This window comes from Mus pahari, chromosome 23 (assembly GCF_900095145.1).
Source record: "Mus pahari chromosome 23, PAHARI_EIJ_v1.1, whole genome shotgun sequence".
NCBI classification, from domain to species: Eukaryota; Metazoa; Chordata; class Mammalia; order Rodentia; family Muridae; genus Mus; species Mus pahari.
In genome coordinates this window covers 19,578,710-19,600,737 of record NC_034612.1, presented here as the reverse complement: position 1 = coordinate 19,600,737, position 22,028 = coordinate 19,578,710, and the positions used below count along the sequence as shown (strand labels likewise).

Genomic DNA, 22,028 nt, shown 5'->3' with positions numbered 1-22,028 from the left:
TAAGACACATCCTCTCATTTTCCAAGGTCACCTCGAATGAGTAACACTTCGAGCACACGGAGAGCCTTTCAGCCGTTAACTTGAGATGCTATGCCAGATGCAGTGCTTTGCAGCAGGAGTGCAATGGCAAGAAGCCATTCCTATGTTCCTTCCTTCCTTCAGTAAGGCACCAGGGCATCCTGTTGACGACAGCGGGAATTCTGTGGGCTCTAGTGAAACATGACTCCTCATCCACGCTCATGCTGTCTGCGGATGCTGCCATTGCATTCTTGCTTTGACAGTGTGTGAGTTTTATGAACTTGTTCAGCTATGGATGGCCTGGATCTCTGGATGCTTCCTTCCCTATCTTCTGAGTGCTCAATGGCGAGGTCACAGGGGTGCACTGCCATGCTCTGTCGACCAAACTGCACTCTAGAAATGTGCATCAGGCTCAGAGCCTGAGTTCCAAACCTTCACTGACAGGAAGTGGGGTGGGCTGGAGAGATGGCTCAGTAGGCAAGAGTACCCACTGCTCTTCCAGAGGTCCCGAGTTCAATTTCTCATAGCCATATAGCAGCTCACAACCATGTATGTGTAACTCCAGTTCTCTTCCAGCCTCAGCAGGCACCGAGCACGCATGTGATGCACAGGCATGCCAACACTCATGCACATAAATAATTAATACAATGAAAAAGAAGAGCTAGGGCAAGAAAGGCAGGAAGGATCTGGACATTGGTGTCTGAAGAGCACCTAGGCCAGCGGAAGAACAATGTGACATCTGGCCTGGAGGCTCCTGGAGTCTGTCACAATCAGACAGAATAAGGGAACAGGAAATTGTACAGTCTACCTGTCCAGAGCAGTGCTGGACAGGGGAGGGGCCAGCTGACAACAGGGGAGAGATGGGACCAGTAGGGAGCCATTCTGGCCATCACTGACTACGGTGGCAGAGGCTGCTGCGAAGAGAGCTCACGTGCTTGCTCAGCGCCCACTGGGAGGTAAGCTGCTTGGTCAGAGGTCAGGGCAGAGGCGGCTTTAGCTGAGGGACCAGGTGCACCATCACTAAGGCCCTCCTTCCATGACGAGGACCACGATCCTGAAGCACTGTTGGCCTGCATTTTTTTGCAACAGAGGTGGAGTGGGTGGAGCCAGAGGGAAGCAGGAGGGGACATGCAGCCAAGTGTGCAGCTGAACGAATGTGTGAGGTGCTCTCAGCATCACGTTAAGACCCATAGTTAGTGGGCAGGGCAGTGGTGGTGCGTGCCTTTGATCCCAGTACTAGGGAGGCAGAGGCAGGCAAATCTCTGAGTCTGAGGTCAGTCTGGTCTACAGAGTGAGTTTTAGTACAGCCAGGGCTATACAGAAAAAACCAAAACAAAACAAAAAATAAAACTGTTTTGAAAAACAAAAACCAATTCCCCAAGCCCCTTCATTAGCTACAATCAGTCTGTCCAATTGTGCAGTGTGAGCACTGCAGTAAACCCTCCACCTGGGTGATGCCAAGTATCAGAGTAACTGAACGAGCACAGGCCAGGCCTATCCACCAGGATGGTGGTGTGGAGGGGGGGAGAGTGCCTGACACAGGACTGAAGGAGCTGGACGGGACGGCACCGCACAGCACGGCATGGCACGGCACGGCACGGCACGGCACGGTACGGCACGTGGGGCAGCTCTAGTGCTCGGCTGTCTGCCTCTTCCTGTCCTTTTAGGAAGACAGTGCTCGAGCAGAAGGCTCAGACCTCCTAAGTCCTATGCCTAAGATGGGGATGGCTCCCAGCACTGTGGACACCGGTCCTCTTCCACCTTCTCCCATCCCTTTGAACATAAAGGTTAATTTGAGGGCAAAGCAAGAATTCTTCTGTTGAGAAAGATCTTTTGCTATAAAAATTAATTTTAGACCATGCCCTTTACATATACCAAAGGTGATGATGAACTTCAAATGTTAAACCACTTGCTTCAGGAATGAATTCTGTGTATTGCAGTAGCTGGTAGGATTACGGAAGCTGGAATGTAATTTATAAATGTGAACTTGTATTGCAAACCTTTGCTAAAACTCATCAGCCTCAATGCTCCTCTGCTGGCTTCTCAGGTAACAGAGAATGATCTCCTTCCCCATCAGCAGCCTGCCCTAGGACCAGCTAGCAGGCTGCTCCCACTCTACCCACGTCCTATAGGTATCATTGTTGGCAATGGGCAATAGCTGGGGCTCTGAAGTCCATGGTTCATCTGTAATACTGGGTTTGTCCCCACAGATTCTAGCCCTTTCTGGCTGTTTTTTCCCATGACAACTCCTGTCCAACTGGGAACTAGAGTGATCCATTAGGGGACACTCACTATTGTTGGAAACAGAGGAAGACACTCCAGGGCAGCACCCATGCTGGAAACATGGCTCCCATGGAGTGGCGGCCCCCACTGCAGCAGAGTCTAGATTTCCAACATCTTCCAAAGGTCTATGCATAAAACACTTGGTCTCTAGAGGGCTGCTGCAGGGAGGGACCGGTACTTTCAAGAGGGACCTAATGGAAGGTGGTAGGTCACTAGGGACATGCCCCCCGCAGAGTGACCAGCCCTTCCTTTTTGCTTCCTGATAACTAGACAAAAGCTTTTGGCCCTAACATGCTCCCACAACAATTCACTGCCTCAGCACAGGCCCAAAGCAACAGGACTGACAGAGACCCCCCAAAACTGATCAAAATAACCCCTCACTCTCTATAGGCTGATCTAGAGATGGAAGGAGATCAACACGGCCAACAGAAGCAGGCACCACAGAGTGTACACCGTTTCCCCAAATTAGACAAGAGCCAGAGAAAGTTCTAGAGCTCTAAGAGTGACAGAGAGGTGAGGGCAGGGCAGTTCGGGGTTCTCACTAGGTAGAGGTGCCAGGAAACTATGGCTCACAGGGTAAAAGGGTGTCCCTGGCTACTAGAGGCTAGGTTAAACTTAGTGGCTCTATAACCACTTTGGCTGACCTCCCTGTTAGCCTTACAATGGAAACAGATGCCTATCCCTAGAAGTGATCCAGAGTCACGGCCTGGATCTATTCTCTGCCCCGCTCCATCACACAGCACCCAGGCTCCAGTGGTCATTTCTGGAGACAAAGCAGGACAGAGACAAGACATTTATATTTTCCTAGTTGACTCCTGTTCCCTGAAGACAGCTAGGAGGGACTGGGGTAGATCCAGCAGAGACAGCAAGGGCCCTGGGTTAGTGTTAAGGAAGAACAGGGTCAAGAGAAAAGCCATGTGAGGGTTCCACAGGCATGGACACAATGTGCCCCGGAACCCACATGATCCCAAGAGACAGCACTACTGAAGAAAGGGACTGCACCCTTTCATTATCTGTGACTCTTTTACACAGGTGACAGACACCAAGACTTCAGACATGTTTTCCCTGTGAGACATTATAGCTACCTGGAACGGGTCCGTTTCCTGCTGACTCCGGGGCTGCCGCTCATCCGGTAGGCTGTAGGGACACTCCTTTCTTCCCGCCGTCTCTCAGGAGAGTGAGCTCTCCTTCTTGGGGACCGAGACCGTGACCTAGACAGACAAGAAGGTAGACTTTAGCTCTGTCTGAGACCTGGTCTGTGTGCTGTGCACTTCCCTAGCATGAGGCGAAAGAGACCTCAGTCTGAGATGCAGGCTGCGCAGATGGGCCCTGCATCTTTAGAGGCTGTGCATCCTGACACCAGCTTGGAGGCACAGCACCTCTCCCCACCCCTACCTGCACTACAGCAAGGTTCAGGTCTCCAGGAGGCTGCAGCTCAAGCCTCCCTGTTCCTGCCTGTGCTCTCTCCCAGCCCAGGACTTTCAACTCCCCGAATCCATTCCTACGCTCAGGCAGGGAAAGGCGCCTAGATACTGGCAGTAGGGAGAAACTAAAGGTTGAGAAGCCAAGAACTGCAGACTGCACCCTGCCATTCCTCCTGTCACTCATCTCAGCCCAAGGACCTGAGATGAGTGGCAGGAGGCATCAGGACCATACTGGCATGAAGCCCAAACCCTGAACCTGCTCAAAACACGATACCCTCGTCGTCTGAGTACTTTAAGTCTATGGGAGGTTTCATGGATTAAAAAAAAAAAAAAAAAAAAAAATCTAAGAATACTTATACTTTATTTTTCACCCTTTACGGGACTGGAGGTCCTTAATAAAGGGTTCCTCAACAATGGCTTGAGATTTTTATGTTCTCCGACCATCTGCTATTTCAGGAAAATGTGCAGTAAGCAGAAATTTAGGGGGGGGGGAAAGCCCTCCCAAACCCGAACTCTTTGTTCAGTTTCCATGACAACCTACTCAAAAACAGTATTAAGAGAGCAGTTTGATTTCAAAATCTGAAAAAGTTCTTCATTGAATCATTCTAAGCAGAATGAATTCCTCCCTCCCAATAAAAACAACACACAATTGTTAAGGAATTAAGTTTTGGTCACATCCTGGTCCCCATGAGCCCATGCTGGCCTCTCCAGCCGGGCTGGTCTAGGTGGCGTGCCTCCCCAGATCTTCCCTAGGCTACACAGACTACAGAGGTGGGGGCAGTCAGACACCTTGACGGTTTACCAGGTTTCCCCTCAAAAGAGCTCCAGGAGTCAAAGCTGCTCGAGGCCGAGGCTGCCTGAGAACTCTCCTGCTGTGCTGCCGCCACTGCCGAGCTGCTGGGACAAGGCTCCACACTCAAGATCCCTGGGGAGGCTGAGGGCCTGCGGTCGGAGGCACATACTTCACATTCAGAATGAAATGTGCCGGGCTGGGTGCTACCAGAGCCGTGAGAAAGCTCCGCTCACTCAAAGCTTTAGCACCTATGGATGCTTAGCATAGAATTCTACAATAAACTCAACAATTAGGAAAAATCAGTTAGTTTTAAATGCCTGCAGATTCAAAACGTTGAAGTACAATACTGTTTTGCAGTGGCCATTAGTATTATGAATTTTTCAGAACACAGTGGCTGTTCCCAGTAGAGTGCAGCTCTTCTGGGAAGGAAGCCCTGCTCAGAACAGGGCACCAAATAACAGCCGGTAATTCTGTGGGTTTCACTTTAATTAAGTAAGCCTTAATGCTTTTAATTTTGTTAACCAGGCCCTTAATATTGACGCCAGGACAGGGCAAGAGCCAGGAATTTCAGCCTACGAGTAAATCAGTAGTGTGATGTCACCACAGGTCTTCTTAAAGAAGACAAACTGGTCTGAATTTAAAACTTCCAGGCACAGTGCAACAAAGAGGTCCCTTTCTGAATGACCACAATGCTTTGCTCTCAGAAGCAGGAAATTTTTAATGATAAAACTCCAAGCTATTGTCCGGATGCCAGTGTCTGCACCCACACCAACCACTTACTGCTCCTCTCCCTGCTCCGGGCTTCTCACAGCTGTGGGACATCAGCAGTGACTCGGCAGCCAGACAGTGGATCTAACCCACCGGGAACTGGCTATAGCTGCGAAGCTTAACTGCACTGGGGCCAAGCTCCTGTTTATCCCAGTCACAGGTTTGGCACCGATAAGAGCCTTTCCTAGCTTGGCCACAGGTCACCCCAATGTAAAACTATCGCCTACACCCACAGAACACTGAAGTTCTAACTGTACCCTTTCTTTAAAAGACAAGTTTGGGGGTTAAATGTCCTTTTCTAGTTTGTTATAGTTTACCACTGTGAAACGGATAGTAAAGACTCAGCAATTTAAAACTAAAATAGAATGTCAATTTTACAGAACTCAATGCCTGTACAAGTTCTTCGTGGCTATTTTGTTTGCTTCTTTTGTTTTGTTTTGTTTTTTGAGACAGGGTTTCTCTGTGTAGTCTTGACCGTCCTGGGACTTGTTTGCTGGGAATAAAGGTGTGTGCCACCACTGCCAGCTTTCTTACTAAATGCTAAATGAAACTGGCAAAGTCAAACAAAGTCGCATTACCTCGCACCCCTCCCGCATTTGAAGGAATTTATGGAGTTATCCTTAAAGAAGGTCTTTATCAAACAAATCCTCTCCAATGGCTGGTGTTCAGACACTCAGCTCAACACTGGAACACTGAGGGGAAATGACTTCAGAAGTTAGCAGGTAAGCACACCTTCACGCGTCCCTGGTGTAAGTCAGTGCAGGGACGCCCACACCATTACACATGATCTACCTGCGTGCCTGCTGCCTCACTTCAGTGAGACTGAAAGCTGTACACAGCACAAGGGCGAGCAGGGGCCGCACCACAGACAAGATCTACCCTTTGGTCAGTGCGGACTCAGATCCTCATAACCACCATGCTTTCTGAGGTCCTGAGAGTTATGAAACTGAAGATTTTTATTGCGAAGAACTTGCCTTTGCAGATCCACCTACAGTTTGGACATATGGAGTAAGCAAAGCTTCTGTCCTACGAGCAGATCACACAGTAGACAAAAATCAGACTGTCCTGCATTTTATGTGGGACCAGAGTTACTTAGTATAGAGATTATGCATTTCGGTTGCAGTATGCTACCACAGGAGGATGCCAACAACTGCAGCACTTTACTTTGAGCTGGCAGTCATTTTAAAATGACCACTTAGGCTATGTCAGGCCTGAAAAATAAGTCTGGCAAGAATGTCCTATTGTAGATGTTACCATGGTAATGGGTTCCTCTACCTAAAAGGATAGCTAAAGATAAGATAATGACAGCATCACCACCAGCTCTTTCCTCAGTATGATTAGAATGTCAACAGCTCATAGCAATATGGAGCCTGCTCTCTTGTTTCAGTCACAACTGCAACCTTTTATTTGTTGTTTTTCTCTGTCTTAGTATGTACAGCAGGCTGGCACAAGTCATGCTTGCTTCTCCTGCCTCTGTCTGGGTGCGGGGGTCACAGGCATGGCTACTGCCCCTGCCGTAACCGTGGCTTTCCAACTGCTTCCATCCTGGGAACGAGAGTGCTGCAGGGCCTGCAGTGGGAAAGCAGCTCTGCTTTCAACTCGGAAAAACATGACCCTATCCCATAGAGGATAGAGGCTGAGGCCACCATGCAGCTGGGGACTGTGCCTTCCAGGGGCTGAGTTCTAGCTCTTGGTGTTGTGTGGACAGACAGCAGCTAAGACGGGGCCAGAGTGCAAATCCTCTTACTCTGCAGCAAGCCTTGTCTTGGTATCCTATCCAAACTGTAAAACCAAACCAAGATGGACTTATCTCCTGCGGTAAAGTGCCTGTGCTATTTAACCAGACAAAAGCCTCTTTCCTGATCCTCCCTCAGCCACCGAAACGCAAGTTTGGGGGCTTTGAGAATAACCCGCCCTGACCCTGTAAAACATTTTCACTGAAGGTCAGATTGAGAAGAAATAATGGCCAGAAAAATTTCAGCTTCATTTTGTCTTTTAACGGAGAATTAGACTAAGGTTTTGTTCCTTGGACCTGTAGACACTGAAGATGTGAAGTGTTATAAATAATGCACCTGTATAAAATGTGCCAATCTAAGTCTACTGCAAACTCAGGTTGGACAGGCGGAGGACAGGTAAGAAGTCAGTGGCAGTCTTCGTGCCACACTGAAATGCGTATGGGTAGGTGCAGCGAGCCAGGGCCTGGGAACCCTTTCTATTGGCTCAAGGCCTGGGAGTCATGAGGGAATAGTTCTTCCCTTGTCTGAGCCCTGGAGTAGAGGAAACCAGGGAGAACTGACTGGCCAGCGGGAGATGATGAGTTGGTATACCTCTGTGGTTTGGATCTGGAACACAAATTCTAGGAGTGTTAAAAAAAATAAACAAAAATAATAAAGCATGAAAGCAAACCTGTTCATTTTACTAAGAAATACCAAGGTTCCTGTGTGTGCACAGTAACGGCTCAGAATGTTGCACTTCCAAGAACTAGAGCCAAAGGCTCTCCATGAAGACAAACCTACCTGGATGAAGACAGGTCAGACACTTGTCAACCCCAGGCTTGGTGTGGGTAAATGAGAAAGCACACCACTTTTAGCACATCAGAGAACACTGCACTGTGCATCCAAGAACATAGGACACCAGGGTCTATGAATAGTGTTGACAGCACCCCAGAAGAACACGAGTACCTGGAGTTAATGAATGCTGGGTGTGAGGTCACCCGATCAGAGTCCAGCACACCACAGAAACCCAGGGCAGGGTGAGAACTAAAGGCTGGACAGGCGCTCTCAACCTCTTTCACACTACTGAATGCTGAGCTGCATTTTCAAGCCTTCAGAACTAAAGGGATGCCCTTGCATCCTTTAAGTACAAGTTTACTAATTCTGTTGCCAGCAATGCCGAGCTGCTTCCTGGACCCCTGGCACCTTGTGCATAGGGCTTGCTGGTAGACTGCTGGAGAGGCAGCAGGTTAAGAGACACAGATGCACACTGGGGCCTCATTCACACTCACTTCAGACACTGTGCGGAACATCTGAGCACAGCCTGAGTGGGCAGGGGCAGAGGCTGCACCACTTCAGCCACAAGCACTCAGCACAGGTAAGTTCATTCATAGAAAAGACTCCAGCATGCCAGCCTAGGAATTTCTACAACTCAACACATGTGCCAGGCTCACTTCAGGACCTGTAAAACACTCATCTCCCACTCCCTAGGAGGCAGTCTCCTGTTCTTAAATCTACTCTATGGCTGAAAATAGTCCTGGACACATTGAGCCTCCTGTCTCCCTCTTCCAGGCACTAAGATCATAGGCAAATGTCACCATGCTCACCTATAATTTCCTTTTTTACAAATTTTGGTGGGAGGGAGAGACTAACTCGTTTTGTGTGTGTGTGTGTGTGTGTGTGTGTGTGTGTGGCTGTATGTTTGTGTGTACATGCATGCTCGTGTGCATGTGTAAGTCAGAGGGCAACCGTGGGTGTTCTTCCTCAGTAGCCATTCATTGTGGGTTGTTTGCTATTTGATTTTTGAGCCTAGTCAGCCCACAACTTGCTATACAGACCAGGTTGGCCTTGAACTCAGTGATCCACCTGCCTTTGCCTTCTGAGTATTAGGAGTAAAGGTTTACACCCTCACACCCGTCCCGTTCACCTGATTTTATGAGACAAGGTTCCTCACTGGCCTGGATTCGCTCAGTAGGCTGGGCTGGCTAGACAATGAGCCCCTCTGTGCCCACCTCCCCTATGCTAGGAATAGAGGCGGGCACCAGCATGCTCGGTTTCTTCACTTAAGTCCTCACGCTCAACAGCAGGATGTACTGACTGAGCTACAACCCCAGTGTAGCTTAGACTGGCCTTGAACTGGAGATCCTCTTGCTTCCACCTTGAGTGAAGAGTGAAGTATAAGTAAGATATGTAAATATAAGAAGCATAAATGAATCATTTAACCTGCAGTGACTGGTAAGCTCTGAAAAGTCTGAACAATGTTTTTTTAAAAAGATCTTTGGATTTGCAAGACACACACATTCCCCCACACACACTCCAGCCTGTGCTCATTTTAAATTCTGCTGGCTTCACAGGGTAGCAGGAGGCGGCTCAGAGTGTAGGGCAGACGGGAGCAGGAGGGCTTGAGTGCCGGCACACCCACCTCGACCGCCGCACTGTCCGGTAGGCACTGGGCAGGGAGTGCTTTGCTTTTGAGTGGGATCTAGACCTGGGCTTGGAAGACGAGTGGTACTTGGGGGAGCGGGACCTCGTCCGAGACCGTTTTTTGTGCTTCTTCTTCTTTTTCTCTCTTTCTTCTTCTCTTGGTGGGTCTCTGCATCTACTTGAAGGCCTTTCTGGAGGCTTCCCCTCCAACATGGGCAGAGTTCTACCACCAACCAGCAGAGGACAGGGCATGACACCAGTTTCCTGGAAACAGAAAAGTGAATGTGTAGGTGTCAACAGAGAACACAACGCTCTGGGTGGGTAGTTCTTGTCTCTGAGGAAAGACCACTTTTCAGTGGACAGACATAAAAATCCCTTTCTGTATGAGCTGGATCAAACCTGTTATTGAAGCATGTGGGAGGCAGAGAGAAGAAAACTGCTTTGAGTCTGAAGCCCGCGTGGACTACAAAGTTAATTCTAGACCGGCCTAGGTTAGAGTGAGTTTGTCTCAAAAGACAAACAAAATTTCTCTGGCCTTTCAGGAGAAATGTAGTTTGAAGTAGTCATTCAATACTATACATTGAAGAGTTCTCATTTTGTGCCTGGAATAGTAAGGTTTCTGGAAAACTTCAAGGTAGATGCTGTGTGACCAGCCCCCTATTTTATCCCAGCTGTCTGGAGCCCAGGGATGAAATGGGGACAGAAGTGGTGTGCATGTGCATTTGTAAACCTGCAACTGTGGGCAGGAGGGCCTGGTCTTCCTACTTTGCTTGGGCCCACTCTGGAGGCAGCTGGTGAGTTGGTGAGTAGCCCTGCACATGACTCTTACAGAGCTGCTAGCTCACAGTGAAAGCTGCCCAGTGGGCTGTGGCCAGATGGCTACCTGCAGCTGTGAGACAGGAAGGCGGTCTTTCAGCCTTTCCCTGAGCTCCCTGCTGCTTAGGCCACTATGCTTAACCAGACAGGCTTGGCATCACTGATGCAACATTCTTAGCTATTACAGAGACTGCTTAAAGATCTAGTGTGCCATTAACGTCTCTCTTTCTTCTTTTAGACAGGGCCATACTAGTGTAGCCCTGACTGGCCTGGAACTCACAGAGATCGGCCTGAGTGCTGGGATTAAAGGTGTGGGCCACCATATCCATCCAGTAATATTTTTCTATGTCAATGAGCATGCTTTAAGACGTCACTTAAAATCGTACTTGGATCTGTAAAATCATCTCTAATGACCAATGGCATTGGGCAGACCACATGTAAAAAGGGACATGTGACACGTGCATGGTGGGATGCATCCTGAGGAGATGGCTGAGATCTAGTAGTCCCACCTATGACCTTCTCTCATGTCCTTTTGGAGCTGTAAGAACTCCTGTCTACATCTACACTGCTAACTGGGTGAATGTGCCAACATCTGTAGGCCAAGTACATGTATCCAGGCACTTGGCAAAGTCAAGGGCAAGTTGCTTGAGATCAGTACCGTCTTGGGTTTAACTACCATTTATAGACTATTTACTCTGAGCCTTTTTGTTTCAAAGCAGTAAGACACTTATCACCAGCTGCTCTCCTCATGCATCCTTATAATCCTCATGTGCACACGCAACCAGGGAGACCATTCCAAAGTCGAACAACCATGGATTACAGACAGGGCCAAGGCTGGCAGACAAGAACGGAGACACTCTGAGAGAAGGCACAAGCTGGGTCAGCACTGTGGTGCTGCTGCCAGCAGGCTGATGACAAACGACTTTGACAGACTGAGTCCCCACTAAAACATCCAGAATCTGAGAACACAGAGTCAACTTCGCAACCACAACTTATTTTCATCTGTCTGCACATATGGCTTTACGTATTTTTAAAATTTACACTTCTTCATTTATTGTATATTATCTGTCTCTCTGTGTGTGCATGTATGTGGAGGTCAGAGGACAACTTACTGAGTCAGCTTTCTCATGTGGGTACCATGTGGGTACTAGGGATCAAACGTATGCTTATTAGTCTTAGCAGCAAGCATCTTTACCTACTGAGCCTCCTCACACTGTCCTGTCTCACTCCAACTTTGAGACAAGTTCTCAGGTAGTGCAGGCTGACTTTGAACTTGTCATAAGCAAGGATGACCCAGGCCTTCTGAACCTCCTGCTTCTGCCTCTGCACTGCTGGGATTATAGTATGCTAACATGTGTCAAGGACAAGCCTAGGACCCTGTGCATGCCAGGCAAGCACACTGCCAACTGAGCTACATTCCAGGCTTACAGATGTGTCTTAACCTCTGTTCGCTGTACAAAGGATAGTGAAACAACAAGAGATTCAATCAGGCTTCCCACATCCCTACCCAGCCTCTCCTTGCTGCAGAGCTCGTGTTCCAATTCGGCCCACACCACAGAGCCTCATGCATGCCCTCATCCAGGGCCACAGTGCATAATGCTGCCCCCAGCTGTGTGTACTTTGTTCCTCCATTTCTGCAGGAACAGGCTTTGTCTGAGGGACCAGAAGACAGCCTATCTCTGTGGGGCTCTGGGAAATGGGGTCATAGTGCCCTAGTGGGGTTCTGCCACCTCTTTGAAAAGCTCCTTCTGGGAAGGGCAGTGCAGAGGTTCCCCCGAGAACTGATGCTGGTGGACAGAGAAACAGCAGGTCTGGCCACCCAGGAAACTTTAACCACAGGGACACTCCAGACTCCAAAGATCCTTACAATGTAATTCAAGTTTAAAAGGGCGTGGTGGCACATGCCGGCCACCCCAAAACTTATGAGTTCTAGCCCCCTTTTTCTTTCTAATAGCAAACAAGAGCAAAGGGCTTGTTCTGCACTATGAACAAAAGCCAAGTGAGGTAGTCTGAATGAAAATGGCCCTCATAGGCTCAGAGGGAGTGAGTGGCACTATTGGGAGGTAAGCCTTGGAGGACGTATCTCACTGGGGGTGGGCTCAGAACTCTCATCTCCTCTCCAGCACCATGTCTGCCTATGTGCCAAAATGCTTCCTGTCATGATGATATTAGACTAAGTCTCTGAACTGTAAGTCAGCCCTAATCTGTTCTTTATACGAGTTGTGGTCATGGTGGCTTTTCACAGCAAGAAAACCCTAACTAAGACACCAAGCATAAAGGACACCTGGAGATAGACAGGCATGACCAGAATTCTCACTGAGCTACACACGGCCACCGTCAACAGTGTTCACTAAAGATTCTGGGAGCTGGGCACTGCTTCCCATCCCTCCACACAAAGCACCCTCAGGTACCATGTGATGTTCCTGTTCACAGCCAGCACTTAGGCCATGACCTTTTGGTGTTGAGGATGAGCTCAGGGCCTCCTACATACTAGTGTTCTACCTCAGAGCTACACCCAGACATGGGTGGCTACTGTTTACCTATTTTTCTTTTGGTTTTGTGAGACAGGGTTTCTCTGTATAGCCCCGGCTGTCCCTGGAGCTCACTCTGTAGACCAGGCTAGCCTCGAACTCAGAAATCCGCCTGCCTCTGCCTTCCAAGTGCTGGGATTAAAGGCGTGTGCCACCACGCCCGGATGTTTACCTTTTTTAAATTACAGCACAATACAGGATACAGATGCTGGCACTGAGATCTCTGTCCCCAAGTGTAAGCTCAAAAAATGTGGCTGTGACCACTGAGGCCCTGCTCTGACCACATGCGGCTGGAGGCCCTGCATGGGTGGCCCTGAGCTGGGCTTCCGATCAGGATCCACACCTCTGTGTTCTGAGACTGCAGCCTGAGTGTGATCTGTTTATAAGGTAACTGGCCCAGGGTCTCTGCACAGACTCAAAGCTATGAGCAATATCTGTGACTGCTGGAGGCAGGTGCTGGTCGGGCTGCTGCCATCTGGCTCAGACTGTGGCTCCAAAGCCAAGGACCAACTTTGATCTACCACAAACTCAAGCATGCCGTCAGGACGTCCGTCTACGTACCTCAACCCCGAAAGTACTCTCCTCAAGTTTCCCAACTTCTGCTTCTGGAAGAGGATTTTTTAAGGTTTGTAAGAACAAAGCTGCTTTTCTTTTACGTTCAGCCTGAAGCTGCTTCTCCTTTGATTCCTTGGACGCCTGGGCTAGCTTTTCCCGGGCAGCAGCAGCAAGGCGGTCCTCCAGCTTTTGTTTTGCTAAAGGAAATAAGAAAGGCACAGTCTACAGCAAGCAGCATTTCATTTCTGGTGTTCCTAGGTACCTTCTGGCTTATTCAACACTGTCATTTCAATACTAACCTCAAAGCAGGTAGACACCTGGACAGACCAACATTTTCAGAAAATAAACTTAGTATGGCTTTTTAGGGGAGGTACACTTTATTTTCAAAGGCAGTGAGGTTGAAGGGGTTCCACGGTGACAAAAGCTGGGCTGGACACTGGAAATCCCAGAATGGCTCTCATGCACGGGGGCCCAACACACTCCAAGTGGGCAAGGAGTGATGCCCTGTGGCAAGTGTCTGAGTCCAGAGGGCATGGCAAACTGCTGAGCTCACACACAGGGAGAGCACCTGTGGGTCCACAGCATGCTCTTCTCTGGAGGACATTGGCTCCAAGAGTCTCCTTTAGTCAGGACTGTATGGTCTGTTCATGCATACCCAGAAACACATTCCAAGAAAAGCAGTTACAATAGGTCAAAGCACAAACGCATTCACTGAGTAGCCACTTCACTGCGGAAGACGACTTATTTTGGAGGGGCAGATGTCCCCAAAAGGTTAGGCAAGCATTGTAGCAGCCCCAGCCCATATGCTACTGGCCATGCTGTGACCCATGAAGATGAACCAGGGCTGAGAAATCGGCTCTGGCAGGCATCACCTTCAAGGGCTGACGGCTCTGCTGAAAGACAAGCCTCACGAAAGGGCCCCTCCCAGGGCTGTGCACTAACCAGCGCTGGGAGTCCAGGCCTGGTGTCTCACCCGGGGCTGTCGTCCAAGTACAAAGTGCGCCTCCATTAGAGCCGCCCGCTTGGCGCATTAGGCTGCTCTGAGTACAGATTGCCAAGGGCACTGCATCAAGCTAAGGAGCGCACAGGGCCATGGCAGTGCACACAGGACTTTCAGAATGCTCCTGCATAGCTCCAGGCTTTAGTTCCAAGTCTTAGCATTTCTGGCTGAGCACATAAATCTTATATTTGTCTTCTTTCTTTCAAGAACTTTAAAAGCTATCGACAAACCTTGCTTAGCTTCTAGCTCCTCCTGGGTAAGCTGTGGTTTCTTCTCCTCTGTAGCCACGGAGGGTGGGGCGGCAGCGGGGCTGGGGTTGGCCACGCCACTTGTGCTTTCCTGGCACTCCCTGCCTTCTTCATCCTCTTCACTGTCGTCGTCCAGCTTGACACGGTTTTTCTCCAACGGAAGGAGGTCATTCTCTTTGGCTTTGATGGCAAAGCTTATTGGAGCAAAAGAAGCTGTTGGGAAAAGGTGACAATTGTGACGTATTTTTAGGCACCAGTGGCAGAATGCGCAGACAGTGTCACAGGCACTACCACTTACAAGAGGGATGGCTGATGCGCAGATAGCATCTGGGAAGGCACAGAGTGAGTGTACACATGTGTGTGTGTGTGTGAAAGTGTGGTCTACAGGTGGGGATGTCGTCAAAGGAGTCCTGTTCCAATGTCCAAGGCAAGGCATATGCTGGCTGAGGCACGCTAGCTCGGGCAGCAGAACAGTATTGCCATAGCAGACACAGTGGTCACCTTCAGGGTTTTGGTTTTTTTTGTTTTTTGTTTTGGTTTTTCGAGACAGGGTTTCTCTGTGTAGCCCTGGCTGTCCTGGAACTCACTCTGTAGACCAGGCTGGCCTCAAACTCAGAAATCCGCCCGCCTCTGCCTCCCGAGTGCTGGGATTAGAGGCGTGCACCACCATGCCTGCCTCGCCTTCAGTTTTAAATGTTCAACTTTTGTCATTTTCCTTTTTGAAAATACATTTGTTTAATGTGTCCACTTAAGAGCGTGCCGTGTGTGCAGGTCAAGGTTAGAGGACAACTGGGAATTGGCTCTCTCCTATCACATAGGTTGTAGGCCTTAGACTCAGCTTGGCAGAATTGGTAGCAAGTGTCTTTACCCACTGAGCCATCTTGTTAGCCTGCTATTTTTTGTTTTTTAATATATATTAATAGAATCTGGCATGCAGCTGAACTGGTATGAGTAGGCACATGACATGGCTAAGAAACAGTGCCTAGAAAACCTCCAATTACATTTTAAAAAAAAAGGCTTTTCCTCACGCAAAATCCAAACCAAAACAACCGAAACCAAAACAAATACAGAATTCATCTCTTTATTCAGTTAACAAGACAAGCATTATGTCAGACCTCGCTCTACACTTCTCACAAACATTTCAAAGTGAAGCAAAAATTTGGGTGTGACACTCCCAAGCCCTAAACTCTGGAACACTTCATTTAAGAGACACACTGTGTCTGCGTGTCAACAGCGAGTTCCTCTGTCACTCTGCTGATGCAGTCAAATGCTGTGGTCTTCACTCACTGACAGGCATCAGGAAGCTACAACGAGGGGACAACTCCAGTGTGCTGAAAGCCAGCTGACTGAGGCAAGTGGGTTGTGGGAAAGAGGCAGGTTCTATCAGGGGTGTGACTCACTGCAGTGCCCTCCCCTCGCCTTGGCTTTGCTCTTAGTTTCTCAGGGCAGGCCACTTGGCCATGTGCTGGTTTGAGGGTCTCACCTTACTGCTCTATGCCCCACACCTCTGTGTGGGTTAAACAGAACACACTGTGATATACACCCCTTTTAATGCCCAAGAGTCAGGAGAGCAGACTTCTATGCCACAACCAGAGAAGCTCAGCCCACTTTAAGCTGCTGTGGTGTTGTAATGCTGACCAAACACTAACCAAAGTTCTCAGCTTTTATAGCACAGCCAAGACATTTCTCCTAACACCGCAATGATGATCTGCACCAGCAGATTCTGAGTGGAATCTATGACAAGGACGGAGACGCAGAACAACCAACACAGCCCAAGGCTGACTGCTGACGGGAGTGGTGAGCACTTGGCACGTGATGAGTGTTACTGTACCATGTGCTGCTTCTGTACATGTGGTAAGGTTCCTTAAGAAAAGGAATTCTAACAAACAAATCCTTAACTGCCTATATGGTCTCTTTAATAAGCAGAGGATCATGGACATTTTAAAAGGAGAAAAGACTTAAACGAAATGTTAAAGGACTCACTTATGAGTTGATACTAAGAAACAAGATGATTTAAGAACACATACTGTTTCCACAACGGGAACAGACCTGTAGATCATGACAACCGAAGTCCCTAGAGCGACAGAGCCCAAACCACCTACCCAGGAGCCTAGCCTGTGTGACTAGATGCCCTGCCTCACTCAGGGCTGATGAGAGTATCAGGTGCCCCATGTCCCACAGCACTGTGAGAACCAAGAGGCCGAGGTTAGAAGTTTCTCTGGGTAAGTCAGCCCAGCCAACAGCCTGGGGAACTCTCCTGGAGTGTTCTCATTATACAATTTGCACACCACAGCTCGCATTACCACCGATCCTAAGCTCTTTCCCCAGGTGGCCAAGACCTTGTGTGATGCGGCTACACCCGCCCTTCTGCATTGTGCACAAGGCCTGCATTGAGATGGCCACCTTTGCCTGCTGCCTGCAGAATTTGTTCCTTCTGCCACATCCAACCTTCAGGACTGGGTCTAGCACTGCCTTCCTGAAGCATATCCACAGCCTTACAGCCTTTCTCTCTACCTTTGGGTTAACAGCTGCATGTGTGTGTACACATACTATGTGTATTTGGAGATCTTAGCTATATGGCCCAGCTTGGTCTTAAACTCTGAACTCCCTGCCTTAACCTCCTGATTAGGTGGGAATGCAGGTGAATGCATTTCCCCAAACCCCAGATGAGTGATATTAACATTATTGTTAGTTACTGTATATTGTTCCTGTGTGTTGGTGTCTTCCTCTGTCTTCTCCATCTTATCTGAAACTGGTATTTACCAGTAGGTAGCCTAGATGGCCAGTGAACTCAAGAGAAAATGGTTTCTGTTCCTCCTCATTCCAAACACCAGGGCTTCAGCCACCCTTGTCTTTGTAGTAGGTGCTAGGGATGGGAACTCAGGTCCACCTCCTTGCATAGCAAGCACTTTACCCACAGAACCATCTACTCAGCCCTGATACTAATTAAAAACACAAAACAACAACCCCCCCACCGGTTTTACAATTTTGGTTTAGACTTATTTTATGTGCATGAATGTTTTACCTGCATATATGTATGTGCACCATGTGCATGCCTTATGTTCTTGGAGGTCAGAGGAGGGTGCTAGATCCCCTAGGACTGCAGTTACAGATGGCTGTGTACCACTATGTGGGTTTTGGGAAATGAACCCAGGTCCTCTGCAAGTGCAAGAAATGCTCTTATCTACAGAGCTGTCTCTCTTCAGCCCCAACTATCAATTTGAGAAGAAAAAAGTGTCTTGTGTAAACAAACCTGGCACACAGTTTTCTCTTCTGAAGAATGCCCTCAGTCCATTTTCTGACCTAGAAAAGTTCTCCTTATAGGAAGGACATTAACCTTTTATCTTCCAACATACTGATGCTTGGACCTTTGCTTTTACCTATATACTGGCTCTGCTTCCCTAGACCTTTAACCTCTGATTTCTGGCTCCAATTCTCTGATTCTAAGATTATGTATGTTAACAATTCCTTTTCTTCCTGCTCCCATCTCCTCCTCTCTGCAGGGTCTCACGTAGGCTCACGAGGCTGTGGCCTTGAGCTCCTAACCTTCCAGTGCTGGGATCAGGGGTATGCACTGCCCACACTGACTGTACTTAGACACTAAACTTCTGGAATCACTGCTGTTAAGATACCTTAGTGTTATTAAATCTTTAAAAGTGAAGAGGCTGTCAAGATGGCTCTGGGCAGGGCACTTGCTGCAAGGTTGGACAACCTGAGTTCTATCCCTTGGACACAACCATGGAGGGAAAGCCTTCCTGTCCAGCTTCAATTATTATTACAATACAGAAGTTTCAAAAGCACCAGTGCTTTCTCAATGCCCAAGAAGCCAGCTTGCAGACAGGTGAAGGGATACCACAGCCCTGGAGCAGGCCCCACTGCCATGTCCCGTGCCCGCTTTAGCCCACAGACAGATTCCACTCAATACTTTAACATGGTGCTGAGGTCTACAGAATACTGAGCTCGAGAGCTTTTTAACTCCCTAGCTCCCATACGCTCTCAAGGAGCTTTCCTGACACAAATGTTCTGGTTCTCCAGGGTGAATTAAGCCAGACTTTAATTTGTTTTGGCCTCTTGCCTGGTTCTAGCGGCTGCTAACCAACCAGTATTTCAAAAAAAAAAAAAAAAAAAAAAACCTGCCAGACTAAAAATCTGTCAGGTCTTTCTCTTTTCTTGAAATAATTTATGTTTTCTTTGAAATGGTATTTTTCCATGACTTGAGTTCATTTCCATTTAAGGTGATGAGCATGCTTTGTGTATTTTAAAAAAGATTTACAACCTTGTGTTTGTATCTGCATTCTTTCTCTTGAACACACATAATATATTTTACTGATCATTTTAAAAAATTACTTTCTCAGTAATTTCTCCTTTAATTTTTAGACCCTTGTTCTCTGCTTTTCTTATGAATATTTATAGATTTTTTTTGAGGGGTGCTATCAGGAAGCCTGTATTTGAAACCCTGCCTAAACTGCAGGGCTGGGTTCTAGAGTGCCACTGGCTGGGCTTCTGTCCCAAGTTTTGTTCTGTTTCCATTCCATCCCATGCCCCCTTCCCCTCATGCCAGGACTGAATATATTCAAGTTATATCGTACTGCACCCAACTCATTTCCTAGGTTCTTCTTGTCAATTGCTCATTTAATTTTTTCTGTCTTTCTTTTCGTTGTTCACCCAACATAAAGAGGTAATGCTACTGTTTCAGAATAGTATTTTATCAAATGTCTTGCCTCCAGCAGTACAGGGGACAGAATCCAGGGAAGCATTACTGCTGAGTTATGCCCTGGCCCATGACAGCTCTTTGATGTTCTCAACATCCTTATTTTCGTGGACTCGGGACTTCAGGGTGCTGACATGCCTATAGCCTTCGGTTCTAACATTCAGATGTGCAAAAATGAGGCACTGACTTGTTGTCCCTCCTCTTCAGGAGCTGTTTCTACCTGGATGAACTTCTTCCACGTCTGTCCCTTCCCTTGAGACTTTTGAGAACTTCCCAGTCTGTCTTCTAGTCCCCCTGCCCCAGTGCTCTCCTCATGCTAGGTTACAGCAGCCATTTCTGGGCCGTCTTCTGGAGCTCTCAGAAAGACTGCCTGCGCCTAAGTTTTATGGTAGTCTCTACTCAGAACACAAAGACCTATGGATCTGCCCTGACACTCAGGGATGACGGTGCAGCCTCTGTCCTCTGAATCTCAGCAGGGCTGCGCTCTGCATTCTGTACCGCAGAGAAGCAGGCCTGTCTCTCCCAGGCCTCACTGTGGGAGGAGTGTTGTCAACCACTGTGCAGTTTGTACTCCCATCTCAAGCCTCTCCTGCCAGGGCTCCTTTCTCTGTGGCTCTGCAGGCATCCCAGGCCAGAGCAGTCTGGTGGTGCCTCCTGGGTGACAGCCACCTCGTGGATGTTCCCTCGCTAGTTCCACCTTCTCTTTGTTGTCAGTGGCTATCCTGGGATCACTGTCCTCTCTCCTCCTCCAGTCCCAGGTAGACTGCCTGTCCTTCCAGCGTGGGACAGCATCTTGAATGGCTTCTGGTGCAGCTGTTGCTCTGCTTGGCTTCAACGTCTGCTTATTTCAGTGAGGGCTAGATGCTGCCAGTCACCTGACTTTCTAGCCAGTGCTTTCCTAGTGACAGCCAGATGATTGTGACTCTGACCTCACATGGAGGCCACTTGCCATTCTTCTGCCCAGGCTTGTCTTCTACTGCTGCCACTCCTGCACTAGCCACGGACTCCCCAAAGGCTCCTGTTCCTCTGCTTAATCTCAAAAGGCCAACTCTAGGTAAAGCATCCACTAGTAACCACAGTCCCAGATGATGCGCAGTCCACCTCTCCAGACTGAATGACTAGAGCCACCTGTCCCCAAAGCACAGCAGGGACCTCACTTATCTCTGAACATCCTTTTCTAGAGTCTCTTTTTCAGCATGTGGAGTTATGGTTTCTTCACGGTCTACCACAGGGCTCTGCTAACCAGCCTGAAACAGCCTTTCTCCTCTGTCTTCCATCGCACCAGCCACTCTAACATACCTGTCCTGCTAGACCACATCATCTACTCAGACACAGGGCGAGGAGACCAAGTGTGAGCGAGCACAGCACTGCCTGACTAAGGTGCTCAAGGGAGCCACTTGGACAGAGAAAACAAACCTCATCACAATTGTCTGTACAAGGCTGGAGCTGGAAGCCAGTGGAGAGCACTTGCCTAGCCCACGGTCACAACTGAACAGTTTCAGTGGGAGGATGAAACATTATTTGAAATTTATAAACATGCCCACTAAATGACGTAAGTTAAAAGCTGATGGGTCCTAGCTTGTCCCTACTGGGTTCCAAACACCATGATGGAGAAGCAGGATGAGGTGAGCATGTCTGAATACTGTGGCTCTAGAAGGCAGGCCTAATGAGCCCCATGGTCTGGGGTACCTAGTCCTGTCCCTCAGGAGGCCTGGGCTTCACCAGGACAGCGCACCTTTTACCAGCTTCCCGTCCACGGTGCTCTTGCTGGACCCAGCCTCCTTCTTCCCGCTGCCTCTTCCCCCAGTCTCTGCCATACCCTCAGGAGCGCCGTCCTCTCCAGCTTCACCTGACTCTTCAGCAGCGGTTTCTGTGGGAGCCTCTTCAGCTGTTGATGCTACCTGAAAAGAGAAACATCACTGAGCACTGTTACATGTCAATGTATTCTGCATGTAATTCACACATGTAATCCAGCACTCATGAAAAAAGGGCAAGAGGACCAGGAGCTCAAGGACATCCTTGGCCAAAACATCCAAACACAGTCTCCCAACCCGCCTGCAGTAACTGCATTTCCACATCTCCAATCGTCCTCGTGTGTGTGTGTGTGTGTGTGTGTGTGTGTGTGTGTGCGTGCGCGCGTGCTCGTGTGTGTGGTACTGGGGACTGGACCCAGGCCTCTGGTATGCTAGGCGAGTGCTCTGGCACTGAGCTCCAACCCCAGTCCCACGCACATTTGTCTAATAGGACAGACTAAGAAGATGAAGAACCTTTCTTGAGAAGCCTGGCTACTGAGGATGCCTTCAAAACACAATCCCCCACCGACCACAGAAGAACAAGCTATTTCAGCCTCAGCAAGCATTTCTGGCAGAATAAGCTCCAGAGTGTCAGGAACAGGAAAGTACTCCCAGTGCAAGGGACCGTGTGCTGTGGCAGCTGGCCGGTCCAGCTCTCACCCTGGAGGGCAGTCAACAGCACATGCACCACGAGGTGCATTACAGAGTAGTCAGAAGTAACTGGGCAGAGGCACACCTGCAGGACTGGATGCTGGTAAACCTGCAGGGCTGGGCAGAGGCACACCTGCAGGACTGGATGCTGGTAAACCTGCAGGGCTGGGCAGAGGCACACCTGCAGGACTGGATGCTGGTAAACCTGCAGGGCTGGGCAGAGGCACACCTGCAACTCCAGCACTTTGGAGGTAGAGGCAGGAGAACCAGGAACTGAAGGCCAGCCTGGGCTACATGAGAC

At 48.9% G+C, this 22,028-nt stretch overlaps 1 protein-coding gene across 5 annotated transcripts in view; it reads right to left on the bottom strand.

Moving 5' to 3' along the window:
- The window catches only part of Sfswap (splicing factor SWAP), a 71,551-nt gene that overhangs the window by 7,026 nt on the left and 42,497 nt on the right, over positions 1–22,028 (bottom strand). For 2 of the 5 annotated variants that reach the window (XM_021222717.2, XM_029533500.1), the window contains exons 11-16: positions 21,019–21,184; positions 14,555–14,785; positions 13,331–13,521; positions 9,421–9,686; positions 4,515–4,667; positions 3,387–3,512 (exon numbers count right to left, since the gene is read on the bottom strand). In XM_021222717.2, the coding sequence (XP_021078376.1) occupies positions 3,387–3,512; positions 4,515–4,667; positions 9,421–9,686; positions 13,331–13,521; positions 14,555–14,785; positions 21,019–21,184 (1,133 nt within the window). The remainder of the gene's footprint in view (positions 1–3,386; positions 3,513–4,514; positions 4,668–9,420; positions 9,687–13,330; positions 13,522–14,554; positions 14,786–21,018; positions 21,185–22,028) is intronic. The other 3 variants (XM_021222718.1, XM_029533501.1, XM_029533499.1) reach the window with 2 other exon arrangements.